Below are 24,888 nucleotides of genomic sequence, written 5' to 3'. Positions count from 1 at the left end.
TTTCCACGACCAAACTGAACCCACTCCCAACAACAACTCATCCTCTGACAACATTCAAGAAAAGATCAATGCCAAAAAACCCAAAAAAACATCAGATTGGACACCTCGCAGTGGACGAAACCCTAACCTTGACCACTACATTGACTACTTCAGGGAAAGAATGAACAATGAAATAATCAGCAACACGCGCCACCACAACAACCTCTCTCTACCAGAGAAAAAGGCCATAGAATCTCTAAGATCTAACCACCAAATAGTAATAAAACCAGCAGATAAAGGAGGAGCCATAGTCATCCTAAACTGTGAGGATTACATAAAGGAAGCCAACAGACAGCTCTCTGACACCACCTACTACAAAGAACTACAAGAAGATCCTACTCCCCTTTTCACCAAAAAACTCAACAATACCATCAAATCATTTCCACCAAGATTACGAGAAAAACTACAGACCTTGATCCCCCCGCTACCTAACCCAGGAACTTTTTACATGCTCCCTAAAATCCACAAACAAGGGAACCCTGGCAGACCTATCATATCCAACCATGGGACCCTAACTGAGGAAATATCAGGTTTTGTTGAATCCATCCTAAAACCACTTGTCACCCACAGAGCAAGTTTTGTCCAAGACACCACAGACTTGCTATGGAAACTTAAAAACATAGACCACCTTCCCAGCAACACACTCCTAGCCACCATGGACGTTACCAGCCTATACACCAACATCCCACACCAGGATGGCATCCATGCCTGCCTTACATATCTACAGGAACAAGATTACAACCCAGAATACAGACCCAAAGATATCACTGAGCTTATACACTTCATCCTCACACACAACAATTTCACTTTTAATAATCAACACTTCCTCCAGATGATGGGAACAGCTATGGGCACTAAAATGGCCCCACAGTATGCCAACCTTTTTATGAGCCACCTGGAAGAAGACTTCCTCAAGAACTGCACCATCAAACCCTTGCTGTACTTACGATATATTGATGACATCTTCATCATTTGGAGTGAGAACCTGGAATTTCTGATTGAGTTCCACCAGAAATTCAACAGTCACCATCCCTCTATCCGACTTTCTTTAGAATACTCCAACACCAACATCCCCTTTTTAGACACAAGGATCAGTATCCAGAAGGGTAAAATACAGACCACAGTATACAAGAAACCCACAGACCAACATACATATCTGCACAGAACCAGCAATCACCCGAAACACACCAAAAAAGCTGTGATATACAGCCAAGCCCTCAGATACCACCGCATCTGTACTGAAGAGAACACCCGGGATTGCCACCTCACCAATCTTAAAAAGGCTTTCACCCAACAAGGACACTCCTCCAGAGAGGTAGATCGCACGTTTGAAAGAGCCACCTGGATACCACGTGAAGAACTGCTGCAGTACAGAAGAAAAACACCCACAAATCGCACACCGCTGGTTATGACCTATCACCCATCCCTTGAACCTGTACGGAAAATCCTCAAAAAATTGCAACCCATACTAGACAGAGACCCTATTCTTAAAAAGATCTTCCCAGAGCCACCCATCCTAGCCTTCAGACAAGCACCAAACCTCGCCAACCTCATCACCAGAAGGAAACTTCCTCAAGCCCAGAACACACCAAAAGGATCCAGACCATGCCATGACAAGAAATGCAAAACCTGCCCCCCACATCTCCACCACCTCCACTATTACTACACCCCACAACAGAGCCATCAGCATCCCAGGATCTTACAGCTGCACCTCCAAGAATGTAGTATACCTCATCCAATGCACCAAATGCCCTGATGGAAGATATGTAGGAGAGACCAGACAACAACTGCGCACCAGAATGAACGCACACCGGAAATCCATCAAAGACAGAAACACCCAATTACCGGTGGGGGCACATTTCTCACAGGAGGGCCACTCTCTCTCCAATCTCTCAGTCCTGATCCTCAAAGGAAACTTAGACAACACTTCCCAGAGACGAGCCTATGAGCTCCATTTCATCAACCTGCTGGATACTAGAGATCAGGGACTAAACATAGACATTGGATTTTTGATACATTACAATCTGCCTGGCAACTGACTCCCCAGCCCAGCCCCTGGCTTGTTTACTTTTCATTCCATCCAGGAAGAGCACACACTAACTGCTGAAGCTTCCTTAGCCTGACGAAGGGTTTTTGAACCTGAAAGCTTGCTTAATAACTATTCTCCAACCATTTGGGTTGGTCTAATAAAAGATATCAAATTCACCCAAGGAACCTTGTCTACACACACACACACACACACACACACACACACACACACACACACACACACACAGGTATCAATTGAACACAGTGTTTTATTGATATATTTCAAATTGTAAAGCAGATTGAAAGTCTACCAGTGCCTCAATCACTATAATAAAATAAATTCTAAATACCTATAAATTTTGGTATTTGATTTTGGTTTTGTATCATGGAAAATCAAAGCTCCCCCTGCCCCCTTCACTCACCAGGACACAGGTCCAGGCCCCTCACTCCTCAGCCACAACCACCCAGCCCTGCTTATGCTCCACGCCTCCCAACCACAGGCCCTCAGCCCTGCTGGTGCCTCCCCACTTCCTACCCACAGCCCCATGGCCCTGCTGGTGCCCCTCCCTCCACAACCACACCCTCTGCCCCCCAACGCTGCCAGAAGGGACCCCCAGCTGCCAGGGCTACAGAGCCAGGGACCTGGGTCTGCAGTCGCCCTACCCCCTGCAGCAGTACCCAAGCCCCAGCTGCCACCCGTGGGAGACAGCACCTTCTATAGTGGAACAGAGTAAGGAAGGCATGGCCAGAGAAGAGCCAGTGGGGGGTGGGTGCGAGCTGCCCACTGCAGACTCAGGCTCCTCACCCTACTCCCCGCAGCACATGCTTATATTTAGCTGCTACATCACCGTAGTGATGTGTTATACCAAGGGCATGCATCGCTACAATGATGTAGCTGCTGCATCATGCCACAGCATGTTGCTATGATGATGTAGTTTCACATGTAGACACACCCACTCTCAAGGTAAACTGAGCCAGAAGCACTGTAGGGGCACAGTGCAGGTGGCTGCCAGGTCTTTAAAAAGCAGATGAGTTTAAAACCTAGCATACAAAATTACTTTATTACCTTAACATGTTTAGAGTTGTATTAAATGCAATCTCAATCTGCATATTTGGGGAGGTTTATAATGTCTGATTTTGAAATAATTTCAACCTCTGTAATGTGTTTTTTTGTCCTTAAGTTATTCTCAAATTTACCTCCACCAGTCCTTATTTCATCAGGGAGTGATCAAATAAAAGTTCATTATATTTACATGTATTCTTTCTGCAACAAAAAATTCTTCAAAAATATTGATTCTTACACTTCAAAAGAGTTGTCAAAATATAAAATCTATACAAGGTTACTTATGAAATATGGATTTATGTCACTCAAACAGTGTGAGAGAAAATATAGTTAGCTATGCACTCAGACCACTGACCTCTATTGGTAAGCATTAGAAAGGCTTAATATTCCTTTGTATTGAGCAGTGTTCTGTTTTGCATGTAAACAGATTCCTACTCTTAGATTTGTCTAACAGATACATTGTGTTTTTCTCTAGATTTCCAGCATAAAATATGTGGGGTAATGACTGTTTCCAAGGATTTTCAAAACTATCTGTACCTGGCTAAATGTAATTTAGAACTTTAAAATAAAATCTCACTTCTCCAAATTTCTGCTGAGATCCCATGACCAGCTGACTTTCAATCATATTTCCCACTGAGTCAAAATTAATTGTTAGTTAATGATGAAGGTACATATGAAGAAAACAGATTACCATTAAACAGTTAATAACTGGGTTTTTTTCTCCCCACCTTTCCCACTAAGTTAACCACTTTCCACTACTCTTAAAGACTGCCATTTCTTATAATTCACTTGGGCATGACCAGATCCCCAGTTTTTTGGGATCAGGAAGGAACACTGAGGTACTTTTGCCTTTGGTGAAAGCTCAGTAATAAGCTAATGAGTAAAGACAGCAATTATAAAAATTCTAAATGTAAAATACCAAGTTCATAATCAGTCACAACTTGTAGCTAGTAACCAGAGCAGGTGACAGGCTCAAAAGAATAAATAACTAGGACAAATTAATAAGAAACCCACTGAATAGTGAGTGGACCCCATTAGACAATAGTAAAAAATGAAATTGTAATTGTTGGTAGAATGAAAATGTTAGAGAAATAGGATGTAGAATAGGATATTTGAAGTTAAGAAAAGCATATCAAATTGATATAGTTTGAATTTGGAAGAAAGGCAACCTACTCATAAGATGCACATGGAGTCCTTACACAACACATCCAAAGGTACTGACGATAACATTTATTTATACCCTGGACAAAACCAAATGATTCTAGTTGTCCTTAAAAAAATAACATTCCTCAAAAATCTACCTACTGAGAAGTAGGAAACCCTGTCAAAACACAGGAAATGAGCTTGATATCCATATTCCTCTAATTTAAAAAAAGTTTTAAATAAAATTGTATGTATGCTATAGAATGCTAGGCATCTTAGGTTAAAACAATCTTCAAGTGATATAACCGTAAATATCACGTACATAAATAATTCCTTTTCCCCATGAAACACAGTTTGTCTATTAACATAGCTGAAAGTACAAAATATGATACATCAACAGTTGCACATTCAACAGTGTTAATCTCTCTCACACTTATGGCGACATATATGCACAACAACATATGCTAGTGCAATGGTTACTGAAAAACATAACATAGAATAATAGAATAAGAAATACCTTTGACAAATCCCTGAAGTTGCTAGGAAGTGTAAGGTCCAGCTCTTCTGATTCATAATTCGTGATAACCCAAGGGAATACTGGGTACTGATTTAAGTCATTGTAAGTACGTCCTAGTGAATAACAAAAACAGCACTTCATTTAAAGGCAGTAGATTTAAACAAAATACTGACCCTGAACAAACAATTTGCTATAGTATTTGATAACCCCCAGAAGAAATGGAATTTATTATAAATCTTTTACAATTTCAATGCCTGAGTTTGATTTGTTGAAAAAGACATGAAAAAGTTTTGTTTGATTACTAATATTCCATTTTAAATATTGCAGCCCATTCCACTTTAATTGTAAACCCTTTCTCACACTATAAAAATGACAGTTAAAACTGATTCAGTTTCTATTTTCTTTTCTTTCTATTTTTTACAGGCCTTTTTGTAGTCTAGACTATACTGGATTACTTCTAGAAATGGAAGAAGCCATGACTTCTGTGCAACAACTTTATTCAGTACAGTTAATAAAATAGCAGAACCTCTATCTCAACTGAGCAACCCTTTGGGGGCACTGGAAAAAGGAGAAGTTTAGATTTTATAAACTCTCAGTTCTTGAGTTACTTAGTCCTGGTCCAAATTAAAGAGTAGCCAACCTGAGGCATGAGTACCAAAAGTGGCATGGGCAGGCTCTGTGTGTGTGGCATGTGACAGATCAGGAAGGGAACAGGCAGCACAGCAGTAGATAGGACAGGAAGCAGAAGGCAGAGCAGAGTAGGCAAGGAACATAGAGTACAGAAACATATAGCACACAGGGAGATTGGGCAGAAGAGGAGGTTTAGAGTGGCACTAAGGGAGAGTATATGGCCAATTTGTGTCAAGCCTGAGAAAAAGGTTAGCTCTCACTGATCTAGATTAAATAAAATAGTGAAAATGAAATATTCTGTTAACAATTTGTTAGGTTGCTGTGAATGCATCTGGAGCTGATGTAGCCGTGTTGATCTAACGACATAGGTAGACAAGGTTCTTTAGGTGAATCTGATATCTTTTATTAGACCAACTTAAATAGTTGAAAAACAATTTTTAATCAAGCTTTCGGGTTCAAAAACCCTTTGTCAGGCTAAGGAAGTTTCAGCAGTTGGTGTGTGCTCTTCCAACCTCCTGGATACTAAAAATTATGGACTAAATATAGACATTGGATTTATGACACATTATAACCTGCCTGACATCTGACTCCCCAGGTACTTCTCCACTGTTCATCCCCCTTCTCTCCCCCCTGACCCAGCCCGTCTCTCACCCATTAACTCCTCAATCTACATCTTCACTGACTGCCTATCTTGTATGCACACCAGCTCAGCCTCTGCCTTCTTTACTTTTCATTCCATCCAGGAAGAGCACACACCCACTACTGAAACTTCCTTAGCCTGATGAAGGGTTTTTGAACCCGAAAGCTTGATTAAAAATTGTAATCCAACTATTTAAGTTGGTCTAATAAAAGATATCAGATTCACCCAAAGAACCTTATCTGGAGCTGATGGAATCCCCACCAAAATCTGCAAGCAGGGGAGAGAGGAGCTCATGTTACAGCTCCATGCCCTCAACTTAAGGATCTGGAATGATAAGGAAATCCTAGATGACCTCAGGGATGAGATACCATGATCGTGACAAACTTCAAGAAAGCAGACAAGCCCAACTGTGGAAATTACAGAGGTATTGCCTTGCTGTCCATGTGAAGGACCAGAGGATAATCACCCAATGTGTTTCCCTGCCCACAAGCCTAAATCTGGCCAGAATAACGTCTCCACACTACAGCGGGAACTCCCAGTCCGCACCAGATCTGCTTTACCACCTTGCCAGGTGAGGCAGATTGGTGGGAATCAGCGGCCGGGACAATATCCGGGGCTGCGTGGAGAGCGAGAGTGGAAGACTGCCATATCCTGCCCAAATCTAAAGCCCTGGGAACGGGGCAAGAGACCGATCAGGTCTTGAGGGCTCAGAGGAGTCCTCATTAAAGACAGGGAGAGAAAGAAAATGGACACTCTCTCCCTCGGCTTGTTTTTTTTTTGTTTTGGTGCCAATTAACCACCACAGGCAGCCAATTAAGCTGGACATGGCGGCAATCTGAGAGAGAAGAGAAAGAAAGGAAAAAAAAAGGAAAACTCCATTTGCCTCTGGCACTGAGAGTCAAGCACCTGAGAGAAGGCAGAACAAGCAAAAGAGATTATCTTGATCCTGGCAACCAGGAAGAGGACCCGACGGTTCCAATAAATTTTCTTTTCGGTTTTTTTCTTTTCTTCCGTCTTTTTTTTTTGCCGGCACAAAGCTCAAGGTGTGAACCAGCAGTCAGTTGTGGTCGGGACGGTGAAGTCACCACCCCTCCCTTTTCCTTTACATCTTCAAAACATCAAAGTCGCGGCAGGCGAGACTAGAAAAGGAGAGCCACCCCAACCAGACCGGCAGAAGGTTACGACGCGCAGGAGAGGACTGGTGAATGTCAACCGGGCACAAAGGCACATGCCCATATCCGGTGACTACCCGACAGTCCACCATAGGAAAGATCATTGTGAGAACCCACAGGATCATTGAGTCCACCACAGGAAAGAACATTGTGAGATCACTGTGGGTAAGGAGATGGCTGTGGGGAAGGACCCAGAGAGTTCTAATGAACAGATCTGTGTCATCTTGATGAGAAGTGGCCAGTGGTGTCCCTCAGGGGCTGGTGCTTGGCTCAGTGCTTTTCAACATTTTTATCAATGATTTGGAGGCAGGGGTGAAGAGCTCACTAGCCAAGTTTGCGGTTAACAGCAAGTTATAGGGAAATGAGGTCACGCTTTCATAGGCTGCAGATACAGGTGGACTTAGGCTAGCAAGTTGGGCAGACTGGAATCAAATGAAGTTCTACATTGAGAAATGTAAAGTTCTCTACCTGGGGACAAAAAACCCCTACACACCTACAGGCTTGGCAACACCAAGCTGACCAGCAACTGACCATTCAGACTACGAATTAAAGGGACATGGGGGTAATAATAGACCACAGTATGAATATAAGCTGGCAGTGCAAAGCTGTAGCCAACAGAGCAAATAATACCCTGGCATGCATCAATTGATGCATCTCCAGCAAAACTAGAGAAGTGATTCTTCCACTCCACTTGGCATTGGTGCGATTGCAGCTGAAGTACTGTATCCAGTACTAGGTTCCGCACTTCAACAAGAACATGGTAAAGCTCAAGAGAGTCCAGAGAAGGGTCATCCATATGATCAGAGACTTGCATGGCAAGCCATACGAGGAAAGGCTGAGGGACCTGGGACTCTTCAGCCTGAAATAGAGAAGGCTGAGTGGGGACTTGATGGTGGCTTACCACTACATCAGGGGTGTACATCAAGGGCTCGGTGAACAACTGTTCACCATGGCACCCTTGGGTAAAACCAGGAGTAATGGCAATAAAACTCCTGGAAGACTGTTTCAGGCTCAACATCAGGAAAAAACTTCTTCACAGCTAGGGTGACTAGACATTTAATCTTTTTATTCCTCCTACATTAACTCACAGGTATAGATTTCTTCACCATATGTACAAAATCATTGTCATCAGTTTCAATCTGGTTTGCCTCAGCAGTGACTTCAGGTTATATCATTTGAAGGGCAAGCTTGTGGTGGCAGCTACTCATAGTCTTTAGTCATAAAATGTGTTAACATCTGAAGCAGCAATTGACTACAGACACTAATATGATTGATCACTTGCATGCAATGCGATTAGTATGGGTTGGTGTGGACACTCTTAACCATCATGACAATATAAGCTGAGTCTGAAGGGAACTAGCAGGGCATTTGGCATGACCAGAGCCAGAAAAAATGGCAACTGAGAACCAAAAAGCTGCACATGTTGTTCAGAGGGTGAAACAATTAAGAAAAACATTTTCATAAAGTTGTCATAGCTTCTGTTCTTCTAATTCTCTGATCTTTGGCACTATGAGATGCCATCTTGCCCTGCCTTCATACTATCCTGAGTTAATGTCTGGAAATTATACTGGGGTGGGATAGGCTAAATTAAGCAGAAACTAAACATAGCTAAGCGGATGGCAAGGATTAAATCAGTCCTAGACTGGGGAATAAATCTACTGTGGGATGGACCTCACCCACACTTGCAGTCGCTAGGTTCTCAGCAATATGCCTTTTCCACGGACTAGGAAGCATCCCATCATTTCGTAAAAATGGTATTTGTTGTCCATGGGGGTTCCCTGTCTCCCTAACAAAGAATTAATCAGTTGGCAATTCACATGTTTAGTGAGTTTTGTTTAGACCTGGAGGTAGGCAAGTTTACTTTGCTTTAAGCATAGCTAGAATATTTTTGAGTACCACAAAAAGAATACTGCTCTCCTATCTAACTGCTGTTTTACTACTTGGCAAGACCTACTTCTTTGGGATAAGTTTAAGTGCAATTCACTGACGCATTTTAATAAATTATCAAATCTATTTATCATTTCAAATGACACATCATAGGAAAAATAGGGCTGCAAGAAGCCTGAGGAGGTACCTAAGTTCAGCCCTCTGCTCAAGGCAAAGCCATTCCTATCTAAACAATCCTAGCCAAGTGTTTGTCTAATCTGTACTTTAAAAAAAAAAACAGATGGAAATGCTACAACCTCTCTAGATCATCTATTTCAATGTTTAACTACCATCACAATTAGAAAATTTTTGCAAGTATCTAACCTAAATTTATTTTGTTTCAATTTAAGGCCATCGTTTCTTGCCCTGTTCTGAGAAGCCACAGAGAATAGTCTATAACCACCCTTTTTATAAGCACCCTTCAGGTATTTGAAAACTGTTGTCAAATCCAGCCTTGGCCTTCTCTTCTGCACCCTAAATAATCCCAATTCTTGCAATATTTTCTCATAAATCATGTTTCCCAGACCTCTAATAATTTGTGTTGATCTCCACTGGATTCCATCTAAATTACACTGAAAAGCAATGCCTAAAACTGGGCACAATAGTCTACGTGAGGGCCCAGCAGTAGTGAGTCAGAGTGAAAGAACTATATTGAGTCAGAGTGGAAGTCACCACTTACTTGGAGGTGAAAATCCTTTCAATATAACTTTAGCATACTACTGGCTTCTTATTTATTTTTAAAACAAAATCACGCTGCTGACGTATATTCAGTTTATGGTCCACTCTAACCCTTGCATCCTTTTCTGTAGCATTGCATCACCAGTTATTCAACAATCTGCGCTTATGTATGTGACAATCTCCACTAAGTGCAGAACTTTGCATTCAATTAAATTAATATTGGACCATTTTTCCAGTTTATCAAGATAATTCTGAATCCTAATAACTAACCCTGAGAGTGTCTGGAACTCCATCCAGCTTGCAAATTTGCTATGTATTCAATCCTATCCTCCAAATCATAATTAGACAATATAGACCTAGGACAGGCTCCTGGAAAACCTCAATCAATACCTCCTGTCAACTGGAAACTCAGCCATGGATGACTACTCCTTTGGCATAATGATCCAAACATTTGTAATTTACCAAATTATTTGTAATTATTTGTACTTTAGGTGTAGGAAACTAAATTATTTATAATTTACCATTACTAATAAATCTGTTGGCAGGGTGAGGGGGTGGAGAAAGAAAAGGAATGACTGGATTATCACATAAATTATTCCTTTTCTTTCTCATGTTCTCATGTGACAAGATATTTAGAGGAAATCATAGATTCATTAAAAACTGACAGGGCTGTGCTGTGAATGCTTCTGCTACTTCCTCAAACTCTCAACCTATAGGCACCCAACCACTCGCCCCAGTGTTCATGCCACCAGAGCAGAGTACATAAATCGTTTATTTTACAAAACCATCAAAACCTATAGAGGAGCAAATGTAGACTACACATACTGAAAAAGTATAATTTGCCTTTCAGAAGAAAATAATTATGGAAGTTTACAGTACCTGCTATAGTATTTAGAAACATCAGATATTCGAAGTTTGAAATTTCTCTATGCTGCCACTTCTGGGTCATGTTGGAAGCTTTGAAAATCTGACGTGGGCTAGCCAAAGAGATCCGCCTGGAAGACAAAAATCACTATAAGTCAGAAGAGAATGTGAAACATTTGGAAAGACTGGAGGCCTCTCCTTTGTATCTATCCACTTTTACTGCAAAACAGATGTACACTTTTTTTCATAGCTGTGAAGCTTTGGAACAGAGGCATCTATCTCTAGACATAGATATCCGAGCACCTAAAAGCTCCCAATGGAAAAAAAATAACATAGCTGTACTTATTTTTGTGAGGTGTACAGCTAAATATCTTATTTCCTCACACACAACCTGCATCTTTCTTCCAAAAACAAGGTGTTGGAAATCTGGGTTTGCACTATATGCAAGGAAATACTGTTTAGCTGCCAGCCAAGGCAGAAAGTGGTGATTGTGGCACGAAGTCCTGGGCATCTCCTGGGAAGGATGCACCACAGGGAAGCTGTGGGGATTCTGTCCGCAGCTGGAGTTGCAGTTGGCTCACAGCAGTCTGGGTCAGAGAGCACACTGCCTGCCCTGGCAAGGCTGCCACTCCCTCACAGCAGCCCAAGTCAGAGAAAGCCGTCTGTTCCTGGCCAGGCTGCCACTCACTCATAGCAACCCACATCAGAGAGCAGGGATCCCTGGCCAAAGCAGGTAAGACTCTGCCTCTCCACCCCCTCCAGTCGCTGTTGGTGTTTTCCTGCTGGCTACATGCCACCATATTGCAATGAGGATTCTGAGATACATTTGAAGCCCACATGCAGTTTTTTTTGCATTTTATAATTTGCTCTTTGTAGGGCTTTTTGAATTTCATAATTTTTATATTTGATTAATTAATAGTATTTTCTAGGAAAAATCTTTTTTTTCTTCATTCTGCCTTCCTAAAATAAGGTGTGTGTTATATTTGGGGGGAAGGGGAAGGCGTTACATGTGAAAAAATACAGTAGATATTTTGAACATGTCAACTACTAGTTATCTAGTTACTACATGTGTGTAAGTTACCCATATTTTAATGAGAAACCTAAAATCAGATCAAATTTACACAGAGACATAACATTATAGCATGAAATAGTAACCATATTTATCATAGTGGTCAAAATAAAGAACTAAAAACATGTAACAACTGAACTGTTTCACATATCCTGATCTGAATATTTGTGAACATCCAATAGGAACCCTTAAGGCTATGTAAGCTCACAGCTGGTTCAAGGCAACCACATGTATTATAGTTACTGATGATTTAGAAATGCTGGGGCAGAAAATAAGAACATTTTTACACGGTGTTTAAATAATGCCATCATTTGGTATTATTTTATATTCCTCAGGGGGATAAAGATAATTAGAGAAAGAGAGGACTTTTATTATGCAGTCACATTTTCATGAGATTCAAATGCTGGGGCATCTCAAACAAAAACTACTTGAGTTGGATGCCAGATTTCCTGAACGATAACATTACAATTTATAGCTCAGTTTTGAAAGCTTGGAGGAACTTTTCTGGTTTCTGTGAAAAACATGCCCAAAAAATATTACTGTAACTTCATGTCTATCCATTAACACTCAAAGTAAGCTTATAGCATAATATTCATAAATATAAAGGAAAAAAGTGATAAAAATGAAAATACTGAAAAATCCTTCATATTTGTTTAAAAAAAGGTTATTAAAAGTGAAGGACTATAGGGATTAAACTATAACCAAATACACACATAAGCACAGATGGTGAAGCAGCTAACATAGGACTTCATCCAAATCTTACTGACTTCAGTGGGCTCTGGTTTGAGCCACTATTATTTATCTAGAACATCCCCGTTAGCATAGACCTAGTCTTCTGTCAAAAAGACATAACTAATTAGGTCAGATTTTAGAGCAATTTTAGGATGCAGGCAAACAGCCTGCACCAAATCACTTCAGCAGCAATAAAGTGATCAGATTTGAACTCTGGCCTCCAGAGCCAAAAGAGAAATGCATCAAATAACTCTCTCTCCAAATCATGCACTTATATAGAAGTATACAGTTTCCTTCTGATGAGGAGCAGCCATTTCCCAGCCAGTCTGAAGAGTTCTGAAGCACTGAAGGATGTTACAGTTAAGCTAATACAAATGAAAATTGCCAGAAAATACAATCAGCCCTGCAACTGGACTCTTAAGTTTCAGTGAATTGACAAGCATAAAAGGAACCCAAAGTCCTTCAAGAAAGCAACCAAGTACCCTGTCTAGCAAGAAACAGCCTACTATTTAACACCAAAAAAATCCAGCCCACTTAAAAACCCCATCTCTCCGTTCTTAGTATTACATAATGTAAAAGTTAGGGCTGTGAGAAGCTTTGGTCGCAGATTCGATTTGGCAGAAATTCGGCCCAATTCAATGGCTGAATCTCCAAATCCGAATAGAATCAGGAGACCCTTTAATCTCTCTGAATCAAATTGAAACCCTCCGAATCGATTTGGAGAGATTCAGACAGATTCAGAGATTTGGACATAGACACAGCATTAAATGTTTTTCCTACATACCTCAAGGTACCAGGAGGCCCATGAAGGCTGCGATGCTTGGGCAGATGGAGCATCCCACAGGAGCACGGGGGGGTTCTCAGAGCGCTCGGCAGCAGACAAAGAAGTGGACCAGAAGCACTTCCTGTCCACTTCCGAGTCTGCCAGGGACCACACAGAGGGCCTCCCCCCAAGCACCCCCCCAGCTTGGCGACTGTCGCCTCCTGGGTCTGTAGGGGACCTGGGGTCCCCCTGTGGCTGATCACCGAGCCCAGTCGGGTGCGGGGGGGCTCCAGGTTTGCCACCAAGCATGCAGGGGACGTCCACTGCACTCCTGTGGGATGCTCCATCAGTCCCAGCACTGCAGCGTTCACAAGCCATGCCTGGTACCTCGAGATACGTAAAGAAAATATTTAAAGCTGTGTCTATGTTGGAATTGCTGATTCTCTGAATCAGCATCAAATCTTCAGATTCGGATTTGGGTGAATCAAATCAGGGACAATGATCCAAATCAACGAATTGAATCTCTGTCCCTGATTCAGGCTGAATCCAAATCCAAATTGAATAGGGCCTGTTTTGCACACCCCTAATGTAAGTATGTTCTAATATGCCTTCCTACTTCAGACATTCTAACGCAGGGGTGGGCAATTATTTCAGCTGGAGGGCTGCTTAATGAGTTTTAGCAAACTGTTGAGGGCCGCAAGGGTAGCCCCACCCCTTGACAGGTGCCCCGCCCCTGGCTCCCATCTTGGGGCCAGAAGTCCCACTCCTAACCCCTGCCCTTTGCTACTGGAAGCATCTCCCCTTGCCCCCAGAAGTACTCATTTTGGGAAGGGGGGGGTCTGCCATCTTGGAACCAGAAAAAAAAATTATATACTTAAAATCAAACATCTACAATAACATATTTTAATTTTATTTCAAAAAAAAATTTTCTCCTGATTTGTGTGCGTTTGCATCATGTATATTGAGGTGATTGCATAATAGCTCAAAATGAAGTCTTAGTAGGGTGTGTATATATGTGGGTATGGGGGAGGTTTGCTGGGATGTGTGTGTGTATGTGTGGGTGGGTATATGGGGGGTTGTGGGGGGTGTGGAGGGGGAGAGTTGCTGAGGGGAGTGTGGGGGGGAGTGTATGTGTGTGTATGGTGGGATGTGTGTGTGGGTTCCCCCCTACAAACACACTCCACCATTGCGTACAACCCCTGCTACCAGCAGCAGCAGCAGGCTGAGCCCTTCAGCGTCACACAGTCCCAGCAAGCCCCAGGACTGCATGTGGCCAGGCCGCTGGCTCCATCGTGTGAGGTTCACATACCCAAACCCCATGCCACTGGGGGGAGCCCAGTGGTGCAGGTCATGGGGCTCAGCTGGGAGGGCAAGGACAGGGGCAGAGCAAATCCAGCTCCATAGTGCAGAGCTCCCTGCTGTTCCCCATGACCTGCACGTAGCAGTAAGCAGGGCCAGGCCATCAGCTCCGTCCCAAGCGGCTCCCCCAAAAACGTGCACAGCTCAGGTGGAGAACCTGGAAACTGCATGTGAGCCCTGCACAATGGAGCCAGGTAGACCCTGTGCCCCCACTGGCACAGGCTCTGCGCTCCAGCTGCCCCACTCTGGGTCCCCACCAGCCCTGGACCCATGCTCCCAGCCAGCTGCCACTTTGTTCCCGCCCAGCACCACTGCCACTCCCCCCTGCCTGCCCACCACCACTGTCCCACTCCCCACTGCCACCACCACCACTTCCCCCCCACCCCTGCCTGCCACCACTGACACCCTTCTCTGCCACTTTCCTACATTCCCACCCACCTGCTTCCCACCCACCCCCACCGCCGCTACTTCCCTGCCCCCCCCCACCATTGCTACCACTTCCCCTGTCCACTGCTACTGCGGGGTGAGGGTCAGGGCACCCCACAGGCAAGGGTGAGAGTGCAGCATGCACTGCCCCCATGAAAGCATGGCAGGGGCATCCTGGGGTCGGGCAGGATACAGTGAATTGGTAGGTACCAGCCTGTGGGCTGGATGAAATCACCTGGTGGCCCAAATCCAGCCCATGGGCCATTATTTCCTCACTCCTGTTCTAACATAGCTTAACTGAAAAAAAGCATGCCCAGGTGGTGGGTTGTTTTGTCTCCTGAACTTGGTCATGCAGAAAAGCTGCATGCTAAGTTAAATTTTTCAAAGTGAAATACCTGGTTTGTGGTAGTCCAAAACTAGTACCAATGCCAACACGAGGTAGACAGTTGACCACTTTCTTTACTGTTGCTTGGTCTGGGAAGTTGAACATGACAGCAACTGTAAACAAACAGAATAGTCGGAAAATGACATTATTTCCTGTCATTTATACTAAGCTTCCTAGTATTTCATCATGCTGAGTTTGGGTATATTATAGATATTATATAGGCTAGTAGCATTAAATATATTTTCCCCCCATAAGCTAAGTTTTGTATGCTATGAATTATGTCGCTTCATTTTCTAAAAAAATGCATTTTCAGAATTATTTCTTGTTTTAAACAGCAACAGGAGTTTCAGTGAATGTTGCCTTATTAACTTTTATACTGGGCTTATATTACCTAGTGTTATTTTATTTGAAAACAAATAAAATGTAAGCTGTATTTATACAACTGATTTGTCAGAACTAACTCCAGAAAAGAAAAACAATGTACAGTTTGTACTAATATGGTCATACATAATTAATGTCTCCTAGAATTTATTTATTTTTTATTCTTGTTTGCACATTTTCTTATGTCTCCATGGAGGTTAAGTACCCAAACCAGAAAAGCACTGAAGCATGTGCTTGACTTTTAATCAACGGGATTATTTGAATGCTTAAATATGTGCTTCAGTACTTTGCTGGATCCAGCCCTAAACCCAAGACTGGGACCAGCATTACACTCAGACAAAAGTTTTTGACAATTTTCACTTCCTTTTTTGAGTCTCATCCATATTTCAGAAAAGCCATTTTAATCCACAGAACAGTAACCAGTCTGAGTACAGTCAACATTTTTTCCATATCACTGCTTTATAAAAATCGGTTTTATTTAAGAAAATGCTCAACTCTTAGGATTTACTTTATTTACTAGCTCAGCATAAACACACAATACAACATGAACAATGTTTATGAAAAAAAGAAAAAACTGAATAGATATTAATACATGAAAAAAAAATTTAGGAAAGCCTTTTGATTTACACCAAAATATAAGGTAGACAGAAGACTGGCTGGAATATCAGGCTCAGAGGGTAGTAGTCAATGGCTCAATGTCAGGTTGGCACCTGTTATCTAGTGGAGTGCCCAGGGGTTAGTCTGGAGCTGTTTTTTTTCAATATTTTTATCAGTGACCTGGAAGATGGGATAGAGTGCGCCATCAACAAGTTTTAAGATAACACCAGGCTAGGGGGAGTAGTAGATACACTGGAAGGTACAGTTAGGATTCAAAGAGACCTTGATAAATTGGAGGATTGGGCCAAAAGAAATCTCATGAGGTTCAGTAAGGACAAGTGCAAAGTCCTACACACAGAACAGAAAAATCCCACTGCACAGGCTGAGGACCAACTGGTTAAGTAGCAGCTCTGCAGAAAAGAACCCAGGTTACAATAAACAATAAGCTGAATATGAGCCAACAGCGTGTCCCTGTTGTGAAGAAGGCTAACTGCATACTGGGCTGCATTAGTAGGAGCGTTGCCAGCAGATCAAGGGAAGTGATTATTCCCCTCTTTTCAGCCACTGATGAGACCACATCTGGAGTACTGTGTTCAGTTTTGGGCTCACCACTACAGAAAGGACATAGAGAAATTGGAGAGAGTCCAGTAGAGGCTAATGAAAATGGTACATGACTTCTGTGGAGAGACTGAGAGAATTGGACTTATTTAGTCTGCAGAAAAGAAAACTAAGGTGGGATTTAATAGCAACCTTCAGCTACCTGAAGGCTGGCTCCAAAGAGGGTGGAGCTAGGCTCTTCTCAGTGGTGGTAGATGACAGAACAAAGAGCAATGGTCTTAAGTTGCAGCAAGGGTAGTTTAGATTAGATATTAGGAAAGAATTTCTCACTAGGAGAGTAGTAAACATTGAAACAGGTTACCCACAGAGGTTGTGGAATCTCCATCCTTGGAGGTTTTTAAAACCTGCCTAGACAAAGCCTTGGCTGGGATGATCTAGCTGGGTATAATACTGCTTTGAGCAGATGACCTCCTGGTCCCTTCCAACCTTAATTTTCTATGATTCTATGATCTCATAGCTTGATTTAAACTAAAATTAAGCAGAACACAGCTTTCTAGAAATCAGATTAAAACAGTGTGGAACTATACATTCAGAGCCACTGAGTGAAAATAAAAGCAGCTGTGCTTCTAACCAGCTACATGAACATTGTATGTTATCATTTCTTATAGTAAAACCTATTGTTTTGGATGGGAGTGTATTAGAACATGATTAGCTGAATATACAAAAAGTGGAGGGAAGACATGAGGAAGATGATAACAAAAGACTGAAACTAGCAGTCAATCAGTAGAGCTGTGCGACGCTTCGGTCACTAACTCAATTTGGTGGAGACTTGGCCCGATTCAGCAGCTGAATCTCCGAATCTGAATCGGATCAAGAGACCCTTTAATCTCTCCAAATCGAATCGGAACCCTCTGAATCAATTCGGAGAGATTCAATGATTCAGACATAAACACAGCTTTAAATGTTTTTTCTACATACCTCAAGGTACCAAGCAGCCCGTGAACATTGAGATGGTAGGATGGATGGAGCATCCCACGGGAGGATGGGAGGGTCCCAAGCGCACTCAGCAGCAGACCCGGAAGTGGACCAGAAGCACTTCTGGTCTGCTTCTGGGCCCACCGCGAAGCACATGGGGGATCCCCCTTCGGCCCCCAGCTCAGCAACTGGTGCCTCTTGGGTCTGGGGGGGCACCCGGGGTCCCCCTGTGGCCAATCACTGAGCCAGGGAGGCAAAGAAGTACTTCCAGTCCACTTGCAGGTCCGTCACCGAGCACGCAGGGAGCCCCCCACTCCCCCACGCTCCTGTGGGATGCTCCATCTGCCCCACCATCCCAGCACTCACAAGCCACACCTGGTACCTCAAGATGTCTAGAAAAAACATTTAAAGTTGTGTCTATGGCCGAATCACCGATTCTCCAAATCAGCATTGAATCTTCAGATTTGGTTTCAGCTGAATCGAATTGGGACAGTGATCTGAATCAACTAACTGAATCACCATCCCCCAAATTGGGCTGAATCCGAATCCAATACGGCCCACTTCACACACCCCTATCAATCAGCACAGAAAAGAGAACTGTCAGAGTGAAAAATGCACAATGTTGCCTGATCATCCTGTTGTTCCTATATACCTTTCTGTAGCTTTTTTTTTTTTTTTTTTTTTACAGCTTTAGTCTCTGCCAGGCTTTTCCTAGAGTTTTCGTTCCCAGTGAAGTAATCAACTGTCCTAATTTTGTCAGAACAGTCCAGATATCCCAAAGGAATCTCCGAAATGGGATTTTTGTCCGGTCCCTGGACAGGACAATTCCAGATTGGCCCTTTCCCCCATGCATTCACATGATACCAGGCAGCACACCATTGGCTACCTCTTAAACCTAGATGCAATATAGCCACCTTCATGTAATACTGTAGCAGGAATTATTAGCTCTGCCTCTCAGAAAAACTATTTAGCTCAGGAATAGCGCCTTGCAAACTTAGATACACCAGTCAGCACCTCCATGAGGCAGAGCTAATTTTCCCAAATGCACTGCTGCTTGAATGTAGTTAACAATGCTTCTGGTTCTGGACAGTGACGCTCCCTGACTGAAAAGTATGATAGATGCATTCATGCAGTGTTTCACCAGAGCTAATAAGCCAGTTCTCTCAACAGAACTAAATAGCCCAACACCAGTATGCTACACTGAAGCAGTTGGATACACTGGGACTAAAGCAGTATTAAGTTACTTCTTGTTTTGGATATCTGCAGAGTTCAGGACTCTATACCAGTTTTTGATCTGTGTAGGTTGGATGCTTTATCTCTAAGACCACATGGTTAGAAGTAGGAAGGTGCCAAATAAGTCAGGGTGCCCCTACAAATTACATAGCTTAATACCTGACACTAAGAAAGTACCACCTGGAAGTGTAAGAAGGATAGAGATCATTTTCCATCATCCTCTAGTCCTTTCCTGTCTACTTAGAATACCTAAGACAGTGCCACTCACAAAATAGTGATTTTGAAGTGGAAAATAATGAACAATACAAATTAATTTAGGCTTTCCCAGATATCCTCCTTCACACACAAAAAAAGGAAAAAACACAACACATTGTAAGTACATAAAAGAACATGCTTTATATTCACCATAACTAATCTACAGAACTTAATGCCACAAATTATCACTGAGGCTATGAATTTATCCATTTTCATAAACAAGGTATCAGACAATGATGACAACTGGTATAATTTGGTACTGAAGTCCCCCTGTGGCTCCTGATGAACATCACACTTAAGACATGATTAACTCATTAATCACATCTTAAGTAGTGACCTGGCCAGATGTTCATTCAATTAAGGGCATGATAAAACCAGGAATAAGTGACAAAGTTATTACACAAAATATGCATAATAACCGTTACTATCCACATATCATGCCTTTACTTGGATGTGTGCCAGTGCCCCCAGCCTCTGTAACACTTCTGTGTGCTCTGGAGGCTGGGAGCACTGGTCAGCTGATCAAGGGTCCCAGCTGGGAGAGTACACCGAGCTCCCCCAGCTGGTAGCCTCATCTATGTTCAGAGGTCCCAGACTCTGGGGCATACCACGCGTTCCTGCAGCTGGAAGCCCTGTTGACTGACAAGGATCCCAACCACAGAGTGAAGACTGCCAGTGCAGGAGAAGCCAGGGACCGGGTTCCCTCTGCACCAGCAATATGGCATGATAGAATCTGATGCCACAATCATGACTCCTGTTATGCCATATGTGGCATAGCAGGAGATGTGATTGTGGGATTGCACATCAGATCCCATTGTGCCTTCTTTTTAAAGTCTGTTAGCAGCCTATCATTAATACTGTGCAATCAACAACCGTTTTCCTACCACAGGAAAAAAGATACATTCTTTACACAAGCATGACAGATCAGAGCATAGATACGCTTTAAGCAAAAGAGAAACTGCTACCTCAACATCTAGATAGAGAGTAGAAGAAAAAAATCCTTACCATGTTTTTTTCATAAGCCACATGCCCCCAAATAATACAGTTGCCTTGTTTTTGGAGAGGTAGAATGAAGAAAGAAAGATTTTTTCCAGTTATGGTTGCATAGAACAGGGAAAGAGCCTAAGCTTCAGCTCACTCACCCTCCCTTCCTGCTTAACCACAGGCTGAAACCCTAGCTGCTGTTGAAGACTAATCTCCAAGGGTAAACATATAATTTTGAAGAGAGCTAAAGAACAGTCTCCAGGTCTTCAAAGCAGGAGAAGAGAGACCAGAAACAGCTTGCAGACAGTGAAATCGCCAGAAGAAAGATTAACTTGATTAGTGGAACAGCAAGACTATTAAAAAGAAGAGATGATCCTTAAAACCTCTGGCGTGAAGAACAACAAGCCATTTAAGTTAACTGACTCCCTCAGCTGCCTGAATAAAATGCCATTGCTGTTGCTCAGTGCAGCAAGAGTCAAAGCAGGGTACTTCTATTCCAGGAAGACAATCAGCTTCCCCACTTAAGACATGCACCCCAATTTGTGTGCAGGGGGAGACTGATCTTTGGTGGGGGGGAAGTATATATGGTATGTGAATAAATACAGTAATTGAAATCAAATAAGTTTTGATGTTTTGATTATAGGATTTATCTAGAAAATTTATACGGAGAAAAAAACTATCATTAGACTTAAAATCCCAAGTATTTTTGCGTTTTACATCTTTTCAAAGAAACCTAAGCCAAGTTCTTCAAACAATTAAGATATAGCCTATATCTATAAAACAAAAACAGCAGCAGATATCAAACAGCATATATGTGCCAAATAGCTAGTGCATTCACAAACCAAAACACTTCATGACTCCAATCACAAACTTATATTACCTCTGTTTGCCATGAAGATTTCCAGTGCTGTATTTTGCAAGAGATAGCGTCGGGAAAAGACTGAACGAATCTCTGTAAAGAGCCATTTTCCATGGAGTCCTTCTGTATAAGCTAGAATCTAATGAGAGAGAAAGTGCCAATAATTATCAGAAGAAAACAGAACATCACATCTTGAACCAACTAGCAACAAAAACAGTAACATATTTTAATACAAGACAGCAGAAATTGTAGAGATTCTAAGGAAAAATAAAGATAGGTTTGTAACTCTAATAATAGAATTAAAAGAAAACAGAAACAAGACTTCAGTATTTTAATACTAAGCTGTAAAGGAAAATATGAACACTATCTTTCAATGAAAATCTGACCACAGGACTGTTGCTGCTTAAATGGGAGCCAAATTCTTTTGAAATTCTTCCTTCAGTTACTGGAGCTAAGCTCTGCCTTGCCCTTGTTGGGGGGGGGTCCCCAAAAAATCAGATTTTTGGTGCATTTCTTCCTAACCAACAAATAGTTAAAACTGTATAGAACGTTTAACACATCATTATTAAATAATAATACAAAATATTTGGGGGGGGATTAATTTTTGTCTTGTATGTAGTAACATGTATTCTATAATATATAACATATAATCAAGAAGAAATGCCCTTAAAAAAACTTAACACTTCCTTACTTTTCTCATTAAGGCAATAGCAATTAATTCTGGAAGTATAAAGGTTTATTGTATGAGGTTAAGTATCATTTTGTCAGCTAAGGTTAAACACAAACCTGCAAATGAACTCAGTATAATCTCTCTATGGAGTAAGCGGTTGTCAAAGTAACTTGTTACAATTCCTGTCATCCCAAATGACAGACACAGATGCTTAGTCTGCCTTCACAATTCAGACTAATCCTATCTTTAGTCCTCAACCACTTTGTTTCTCTGTTGCTCCAATTTCGCCTTTTCTTTTCAAAGCTTAATTATGGAGGTGATAAGAGATAACCAGAGTGGGCACTTCTCTGCCAGTTTAACAAAGTATGAACAAAAAGAAAAATGAAACTGCAATTTGTCAAAAAAAAAAAAAAAGAAAAGAAACACCAAAATGAAAAGACAATGCAAAAAAAAAATAAAATTTAGGACAGATAGTGTCCAACCCACTTCTGCTGAAGCAATATTATACATTAAGTTCCTAAAAATCAAAGAAAATACATAAAATCATTAAGGCTAAGTACAGACAGTCAAAAAGTCCGAGGCTGAAATGATTCAATCTTTGCAGGTTAGTCTAAGATGCATAGATTAAATTGATAACCAAAGTGAACAAACATTCACTTTTGATTCCAGAAATGCAGCCACATGCCTTGAGTGGCCCAGTCCCCAGAAGCCAGGGGGGCACTTCCCTGATTGGCTATAATAGACAGCCTGGGCCAAGGATAGCCCACCTACCCTGCAAGGGGGAGGCAGGGAGTGCGGCGGGGGGGGGAGGGGGGGAGTAGGGGGGTGTTGCATGGAAGGTGCAAAGCATCCTGAGATGCCATGGGACTGTGAGTTAACTTGAAACTGGATGGGATTTGGGACAGAATTTCAATACACTGATTTAACCTAAATCATTTAAGTCTGATACTACATCCATCCAGATTTATCTTAAACCCGTTCTGGCCATTTTGAAAGCGGTTTATGTGCACTGGACTTCAGTTGTGTTAAAAATTAGAATCAGTTTCCAATCATTTATACCGGTTTCTGAGTAATTTCTGTCCCTAGCCTAAACGAACTTCAAAACAGCTATGTGAGCAAGAATTCTAATGAATGTAGTTAACTGTCCTCAAGGACTATGCAAGAGCAGAACCTGGTGACATACACAAATGTTTGTACAAGCATTATTATTTGTATTCACTTGTGCCTAAAGACCATAATTGTTGTGCAAGGCACTACATGAACAAAAACTAAAATGTGTAGCATCTGTCTTGAAGAGCTGACAGTCCAACAAAAGGCAAGAGTAGCAAAAAAGCAAGCAGCACACAAGTTCAGAACTTGCAAAATGCAATGTCGTCCCTACCTTTCTGTTATTTGTTATAGAAGAAATACCTTTCTGCTATTTATTATCCACAGAAATCATCAGCTATTTTGACTCTGAAATTCTGGAGAGGTATGTGAAAGGTAAGAGAATTCAGCAACAATTTCAAATAATTTCAGAAACTGGAAATTTAGAAGACTTGGGGCCATTTTGGCACTTTCCTTAGCAATGGTTTTCAACCTTTCAGACTCAGGGTACACTTTGGAAATGCCAGCTCTTAGTTTTCTGCATTAATACTGTGTGCCCACAGAGGCTAGGGGGGCATGGCAAGCTCCTGTAGGTGGCGGCAGCACAGTCGGCGGCAGCAAGCAATGAGCTCCTGCAGGCAGCCGCGGCGCTCTCAGCGACGGGAGAGGGGAGTGGCAAGCACAGACCAGCGGTCGGCCATCACCCGCAGATGCCACCAGCAGCAGCAGCCAGTGGCTATTCGGGACTGCCTGCAGACACCGCCAGTGATGTCAGCAGTGAGAGGCAACTGCCCACAGGTGCCACCGGCAGTGCTGGCAACACCTTTTTACAGGGGATGCACGTGCACCTGCATCCATCCCCTACACATCGCCAATGGTTTTCAGTCTTTTTTTTTTCTTTTTGACTACAGAAAAATAATAGAACAATTCCATTCCAAAGGACTCAGAAAGACCATAATAGGTCACAATGTTGTTTAATACCATGAATTCCTATTTGAAATCTCTGGATTTATCTTCTGAATCATGTTTGCACACCCAACAGTACTAACATTGTATGGTACCCTGCAGCACTCTTGAAAGGATCTCAAGCACCCCAGGATGCCAAGGCACTCTGATTGAGAATTACTGTCTTTAACCCACTCCAGCTGAGAGACTCGCACAACTTTGTGGAGCTACCCACAAAACAATCTGTATTTAAAAAGAAAGTATGAAAAAACAAAGATTGATTGAGAAGACCAAGAAGCAAGCCTAAAAACTGTGCTGAGAGAAGGCTTGATTTCACTTGAAAATCAAAGTAATATTTTTAGAATTGGAGTCTGTATTTTGGGGGCTTAGAGGCAAATTGATAAGTTTGGCAAATTGCATACATTTAAATTAAGAAGGTAAAATTCAGTTTGACAGGCAGTCTCACTGTATGCATGCTCATTTCAAGTCAAACATCAATTACACAGAAATGATGAACGAAAACAGAAAATTAAAAGTCCAAATATACTTTTTACTTCCTCAAACTGAAGTCATTTGTGACAGCTAGTATACAATTAAAACATCACAAGTGAACAAATTTCCATTACATCCTTAAACAAACAGCAGGAAGAAACATCCACTAACCTATAAGTAGCAGATATTTTATAGTGCATGCTTCTTATAATTATCACAAAGTTATTGAATCCCACAAGGTTTATCATATAAACTTGGAAACAACTGAAAAAAAAGAGACTCAACTACACATGTACTACCAGGCACCTTTTCAACAACAGTTCTTTAAAGCATTCATTAGAAGTTATCACTACTGAGGAGCAGCTGAGGCCTAGCTGAGCAAGACCTTCATTTCTAGTTGGAATACTATCTGCCTGGTC

General features: G+C 42.0%; 1 protein-coding gene across 11 annotated transcripts in view; it reads right to left on the bottom strand.

Moving 5' to 3' along the window:
* Positions 1 to 24,888, bottom strand: part of LRBA (LPS responsive beige-like anchor protein) — a 611,727-nt gene that overhangs the window by 167,632 nt on the left and 419,207 nt on the right. For all 11 annotated transcript variants that reach the window (XM_019481504.2, XM_019481508.2, XM_019481505.2 and 8 more), the window contains 4 exons: positions 21,298 to 21,415; positions 15,445 to 15,547; positions 10,716 to 10,831; positions 4,791 to 4,903 (listed from right to left, as the gene is read on the bottom strand). In XM_019481504.2, the coding sequence (XP_019337049.1) occupies positions 4,791 to 4,903; positions 10,716 to 10,831; positions 15,445 to 15,547; positions 21,298 to 21,415 (450 nt within the window). The remainder of the gene's footprint in view (positions 1 to 4,790; positions 4,904 to 10,715; positions 10,832 to 15,444; positions 15,548 to 21,297; positions 21,416 to 24,888) is intronic.

Source organism: Alligator mississippiensis, chromosome 2, assembly GCF_030867095.1.
Source record: "Alligator mississippiensis isolate rAllMis1 chromosome 2, rAllMis1, whole genome shotgun sequence".
Taxonomy (NCBI): domain Eukaryota; kingdom Metazoa; phylum Chordata; order Crocodylia; family Alligatoridae; genus Alligator; species Alligator mississippiensis.
The sequence above is the reverse complement of the archived record's forward strand: the minus strand, read 5'-3'. Positions and strand labels throughout refer to the sequence as shown.